Source organism: Mauremys reevesii, linkage group 27 (genome assembly GCF_016161935.1).
Source record: "Mauremys reevesii isolate NIE-2019 linkage group 27, ASM1616193v1, whole genome shotgun sequence".
Taxonomy (NCBI): domain Eukaryota; kingdom Metazoa; phylum Chordata; order Testudines; family Geoemydidae; genus Mauremys; species Mauremys reevesii.
The window spans coordinates 1309780-1316510 of NC_052649.1; the positions used below are offsets into that span (position 1 = coordinate 1309780).

At 51.2% G+C, this 6731-nt stretch overlaps 1 protein-coding gene across 5 annotated transcripts in view; it reads left to right on the plus strand.

Moving 5' to 3' along the window:
* The window catches only part of ACE (angiotensin I converting enzyme), a 105425-nt gene extending 104138 nt beyond the window's left edge, over window positions 1–1287 (plus strand). For 3 of the 5 annotated variants that reach the window (XM_039516454.1, XM_039516455.1, XM_039516456.1), the window contains 2 exons: window positions 30–241; window positions 916–1285. In XM_039516454.1, coding sequence (XP_039372388.1) covers window positions 30–241; window positions 916–1112 — 409 coding nt within the window. In that variant the 3' untranslated portion in view covers window positions 1113–1285. Of the gene's footprint in view, window positions 1–29; window positions 242–915 lie in introns of all 5 variants that reach the window. The other 2 variants (XM_039516453.1, XM_039516457.1) reach the window with 2 other exon arrangements.
* Window positions 1288–6731: the final 5444 nt, after the last annotated feature.

The following is a 6731-nucleotide window of genomic DNA, read 5'->3' on the forward strand; positions in this document are numbered from 1 at the left end:
CGCCTAGAGGAGCTCGCTCTCGTCCGCAGGAACGCCATGAAGCTGGGTTACAGCAAGCCCTGGCCGGAGGCCATGCAGCTCATCACGGGGCAGCCCAACATGTCGGCCGACGCCCTGATGACCTACTTCAAGCCGCTGACGGACTGGCTGATCCAGGAGAACACCAGGAACGGGGAGACCCTGGGCTGGCCCGAGTACAACTGGACGCCGTACGCGGGTTCTTCCAACTCCAGCGGAGGGGGTGAGAGTTCTGCCCTGCTGGAAACGTGGCGCGTTACGCGGGAGGCCTGGCTTGGCGCGCCGAGTCCCACCGCCACCGTCGTTCCCAGCCGGCCCCGCTTGCTGGCAGGCTCTGGGGAGAGACCACGGGGTGAAGGGGTCACGGAGACCGGACTCCTCCCTCTCCCCGCTCCAGCACGCAGCGGAGAGGGGCTGCAGGGCTGGGGGAGGAGCTTGCGCTGCTGCTCTGTCAGTCGTCGCCGGCATGATGTTCACACCCGCGGACCAGGTCCATTCCCGGGTGGGGTTGGAAGGGATCGAAATGAGGCTGCTCTGTTTGGGGAGTGGGGGAGTGCAGGCAGCTTCCTGTCACAGTCGCACCCCACACAACGCCTCACGAGGCGCCTAGCTCACTCGCTGACAAGTCAGCCTGGTGCTTAGGCTCCTTCGCCGACACACCCGGCCCTGGCAAACCGGTAGCAACAGACGCTTCCCCACGAGCCAGGGGCCTGTTTTCAAATGCTCGCTGGGCAGGGACCCACCCGCGAGTCCGGGGCGTTTGTCTGCCGACAATCCCCTGGGGCTACGTGGCTCCACTTGCGCAGAGGAATGGGGCCTTCGCAGATCCACCCGTTTGCCGTGCGCCCGCCCAGCAAATCGCTCCAACCCCCCCTTTTCTTCTTGCTTCTCAATCAGGTCAAGCGCCGTCTAGTGCCAGTGCCAAAGTCAGTTTCCTGGGGATGTCACTGGATAGCAAGCAAGCCGCCGCGGGCCAGTGGGTCCTGCTTGTCCTCGGACTCCTCCTCCTCCTCGCCACCATCGTCCTGGGAGTCAAATTCCGCTCCTCAAGGAGAAGGGCTCACAAATCCAGCTCGGAAATGGAACTGAAGTAATGCCGAACCTCACTCCTTTCCTTTGCCATGTGTGCCCACATGGGCCTAATGTGTGCGTGCGTGCGTGCAAGGTGTGTGTGTGTGTGCGTGCAAGGGTGTGTGCGCGTGTGTGCAAGGATGTGTGCATGCGTGTGCAAGGTATGTGCACGTGCAAGGTGTGTGTGTGTGCAAGGTGCGTGTGTGCAAGGCATGTGTGTATGTGTGCAAGGTGCGTGCAAGGTGTGTGGGTGTGCACGTGCCAGGTGTGCATGGTGTGGGTGTACATGGTGTGTGTGCACGCACATATGGGCCTGTGTGTCAGGGCATGTGTGCAAGCCTCATGTGGCGCTGAGGCAGGAGTGCAATCGGATGCATAGGACTCTTCCTTCCAATCAGGTCAAAACTTTTTGACTATGCAAGAGCCAAAGCAGAAAAGAATTATTTATTTGTCAACGTTTGGATTCCCGGAAAAAAGAACCCCAAGACGAGGAGTGGGATCATGTGGCTTGTTTCTTATGCCCCCTGGGGCTGATGGGCCAGTTTGAATCAACGTTGCATTGATGAATTCCCTAGTGATTGGAAATGGTTTTATTAATTGGGCAGGGGGGTCAGTTTGTGCCTGGAAGTCATTTCCGCAGCTCCGCTGTGCGGTTGGGAACACCAAAAGGGCTCATGTTCGCAGTGGGAAGCGTTTTGCGGGAAAGGGGCTGTTTGCTTCCCAACAGAGTCCCTCCCTCGGGGGTGCCCACCCGCCAAGCTGTTTACATGCATGGATGAAAAATAAAACGTCATGTTTTTTCCCCCTGTAAAATGTCCCTGTTGTTTGTTCAGGGAGTGGCAAGGGGCAGCCTTCTGTTACGCTCACAGCACGTACACATACAGATAACAACAGAAATCCTCTTGCTGGAAGGTTGCAAAATAACACAGCTAGAATCCAGAACCCTAACACGCAACAACCAAAACCAGAGCGAGACAAAGCAGGCTGCTCCTGAAAGCAGAGAGGCACAACTTACCCTACCTTACTCTGGGCTGGCTTGCTGCAAGCTGCCTCTGATCACATGCTTCCCGACAGAGCCCCCTAGCCTGTGAGCAGGACCAGAAAACCCCTGAGCATTGTAAGCAAGTGATAGCTTACAATTTGAATACAGTTTTCCATACACCACACCCTCTATCTCTAGACACGCCAGGGCCAAAAAGCTGGTTAGAAAAGTGAGGAATGAGGAAACAAAGTCAACCACCCCTTCCACACCAAACAATCCCCTTTTCCCTGTGGACCAAGCTCACTTCTGGGAGATGCCACATCAGACCTCCCCTGTGATGATATTTTTGCTGCCACGCTGCCTCAGAAATGAAATGTCTGCATTTTGGTGTGGATGGATTCAGCAGTGTGCTTAATTTTACATGAGTAGTTCCCACTGAAGTCAGTGGGATGCCTCATGAGTAAAGTGAAGCATGTGCCTTCATAGAATGTCAGGGTTGGAAGGGACCTCAGGAGGTCATCTAGTCCAACCCCCTGCTCGAAGCAGGGCCCATCCCCAGACAGATTTTTACCCCAGATCCCTAAATGGCCCCCTCAAGGTTTGAGCTCACAACTCTGGGTTTAGCAGGCCAATGCTCAAACCACTGATCTACTCCCGCGCTTTGCTGAATTGGAGCCTTGGATTCTTGCTTGCGCTCCAGAGCTGTGCCTTCAGACCGTGTAGCTTCTCCCAAGCATACACGTGTGTCCGATTCTCCATGGACTGTGGACTCAGACCCCTGGGGGCTGCACAGTCACACGCCCGATTCCGTTGTCTGAGAGCAACACCTTGGAAATTCCAGAAACAAAACAAAAAAACCTTCTTGGAATCGTGTGTTACAGTTGCTAAGTGGCTTGAGATGGGCTTGCTGGCTGGACAGCTGCATAACCTGGATGTGTGGCCCCAGAATCTGCTTCCATCCCTACGGTTCAGGCCACTTACTGGGTATTTATAAACCATTGTCAATTTCACACGGCGCTTTACAGAGCATAGAAAAGACCTGGGCCTGATTCCTCCCCCCACCCCCACCCCTGCCCCGTGTTGCCTCTTGGGAGGGGGTGCAGAAGGCTTCCACCAAATGTAAACGAGGGAAAATTCTGCTTTGCTAGTGTTCTGCTTACACAGAATGACTAAGGCCCTGTTCCCACTGCCCTGGGCAGTCCCAGGCGTCCTTACACCCATTTTGTGCTGATGTCAGTGACCCACCTAGTTATTAGGCAACGGTGTATCGGGCCTGTTGAACCTGCTCTGAAGAAGTCCTGGGCCAATACAGCAGGAGACTGAAAAGGCAGCACGATCAGCCTAGCGGTGATGTTTCAAAGAGCCCGTTTGACGTCCGTCGCCTCTGGGACACTCGCTAGGTAGACGTGGACTTGCTACTGCAGGTGGGACTTAGCACCTCAGCTGCTGTTTAGGTACAAGCCGGCCAGGAAATGGGATTTCCAGTCGGGGGGAAGTTCTGACCGTTTGAAATTTGGTTTTATTCTGGATTTGGATGAGACGCAGACATTTCCGACTGCTTTGGACTTTCCACTCGGTGGGAAATTTTGTCGCTTCATTTTGATTTGGAACAAAACCAAAGGTCAAACTGTCGGAATGTCCCGCAGAATAGAAATGCCGGAAAAGGTCAGTTTGGAACCATTGCAATGTTTCATTTTGATAATGTCGGAACCTTACAATAGAATATAAAACGTTGGATCTATGCAGGGGGATTCTGGGGGGTTATTTTGTGGGGGTTATTTTTTGCAATTTTTCTGTTTTATGTAGATAGCCAAGAATGGGGTGGGAGGGGTGTTTGGGGAATTTCTTGCTTTCTATTATAATCCATCTCTTTGTACTGTTCCCTGGAGTGCGCTAACATAGTTCTGTTTCAAACCACACTGCATTAAACTTTAGTGCGCACCAGCAGGGTCTACACAGACCAATGAGTGTGCAACACCCGCATGTGCTTTAGAAATCACAACCCCATAGTGTGCACTGCTGCTCAGTGCAGACAAGCCCTTAGATACAAGTAACCAGTTCTGGTGCTTAGCCAATAAACGCTGATTTCTTTTTATTTTAGTTTAGTTGTATCCGAAGTGTTTTATTGGTGTTTATTGGTTAAAACCTAATATCAGAAGCCCTAAGTATATATAATGTTAAACGGATAATATAATAATCCAGTGGTTTTCAACTTTTTTCATGTGCGGACTCTTTAAAAAAAACATTTCAAATGGAGTTGCGGACCCCTTTGGAAATCTTAGACCACAGATTGAAAACTGCTGTTCTATGGTAACAACCTTTTTATATTAGGAATGACAATATACAAAAACCTGTAGGAGAACACGTCAATCTCCCTGGACACACAATAGCAGATTTAAAGGTGACCATCTTACAGCAAAAAAAATTCAGCACCAGACTTCAAAGAGAAACTGCTGAGCTTCAGTTCATCTGCAAATTTGACACCATCAGCTCAGGATTAAACAAAGACTGTGAATGGCTAGCCAACTACAGAACCAGTTTCTCCTCCCTTGGTTTTCACACCTCAACTGCTAGAACAGGGCCTCATCCTCCCTGATTGAACTAACCTCGTTATCTCTAGCCTGCTCCTTGCTTGCATATATGTATATATACCTGCCCCTGGAAATTTCCACTACATGCATCTGATGAAGTGGGTATTCGCCCATGAAAGCTCATGCTCCAATACGTCTGTTAGTCTATAAGGTGCCACAGGACTCTTTGCTGCTTTAACAACCTTTTCTGGCCCCCTTAGAAATAGTCTGCAGCCCCCCAGGGACCACAGGTTGAAGACCACTGTAATATTATAGAATGTTGATTTCGCTGAAGTTTGCTTCAGAAAAGTGTCCAAACGGATTGTGTTGATTTTCTTGTCTTGATAAGGAAAAAGGTTTCCTTGTTTTATTCGGTTTTGAATCATTCAAAGAGACTAGATACAAGTCTAAAACCAAAGAAAGCAATAGAACGTTTTTCCTTATCAAGGCAAGAAAATCAGTGTGATTCGTTCGGACACTTCTCTGAAGAAAATGTCAGAGAAACTGATGCGTTCTCGCAAAATGGTTCAACTTCAACTCACCTGGGTTGCCTGATGGACGTCTGCTCTGTCAGAAATGGCCTGACGAGCTCTAGTTATGGGGGGATGGGCTGCAGTGGGGGCCTGGGCTCATTAGTCAGATGATGAAGCCAGTGGAAAATTCCACTTGCCAGGCTTGGGGCAGGCTTGGGGGAGTGGTACCCCGGTTAGCTGATCAGCGCCCTGCGCTCTGCCTGAGGGTCGCAGCAGCCCAGCTGCCATGTGTTTATGTAAGAGCAGGGAGGGCACTGGAGTCAGCAGTCAGCTGCATGCCTCCTGATCTCTCCTCCTCCCCCATTATCTCTGCATCAGCCACACTGGGGCTCCCCCCACCCCCGCCTTTCTTCTCCTGAGTCTGTAAACAAGACCAGTATTTACTCTGTGGTGATTAGGTACAAAACTAATCCCAGGCCAGGGATTTATTGCAGCCTTAAACAGCCAAGACCTCAAACAGCCCCCAGTGTCAGGGGCTGGAGAGCTGAGAGTTTCCATACCATTGTCCTTCCGAGGATCTCCAAGCCCCTTCCAGATGGGGAAACTGAGGCACACACGTGCCACAACAAGTCTCTGGCAGAGTTGGGAACAGAACCAAGGAATCCCCACTCCCAAACGTGCGTTGAATCCTGCCTCTTTGCTAGACACAGCGCTATACATCGCATACTTTATGTAACACTGCTAGTTCTATGACAGGACGTGGGACGGCGTGTCTGACAAACTGCTTTTATCCTGCACTCTGCCCACTGATCCACTCCACCGGAACGACTTCTGACACCCCAACCCCACTGCCACCAGGAATGTTCCTCCCTCAGTCCCCCAAGTGAAGTGCAGGATGACGCCATTTCGCCTTAGGCAGGGGACAAGTTTAAGGGCTTGAACCCTCAAGGGCTAGAAGCGTTTGCTTCCTCCTGTTGCGGAGTGTGGAATTTTCCCCATCCCAAGAGGCGCAGCTCTTGTTGGTAGCCTGGGGAGTTCGTCAGAGCTCAGGCCTTAAGCAAGGGGATTTAAAGGGAACTGAGTTTTGATCATTTTTATTTTCCAGGTGTTCGAGTGGGATTCATTATCTGCCCCCTTCTGAGGCCTGTGCCGTTGGAATCCTGGCACCCAGACAGCCTGGCTTTTCAGGCAGAGGGCTGCAAATGCTCAGCTGTCTCTGATAGGTTTGGGTAAAACATGTGGCATTAGCCAAAGCAAGAGCAACCCATTGTATGGAAGCAAAACATGCATAAGTGCCCCTTGCTCCCCTTCTAGGCTTTCTTTCTTCTATTTCTTACAAAAATAGGAAACCCAAAGGAAAAACTGTTACAATGGGATGTCATGGTGGGATCTAAACAGCTTGCTGGGTGACTGTAGCCGGGTATAAAAGGATCTGTCATCATTAGGGTTCAGAGTTAACAGACCAACTTGTTCCGGGCACTGGCCAAGAAGGGGTTAAAGAGCTCTTCTGATCACATTTAGCCCAAGCCTGCCACACCTGTGAGGCTTGTCAAGCCTGGGGAGGGTGGCCCTTTAAAAGGAAGGATCCCAGTTCAGTGAGAGGTGGGAATAGAAGCA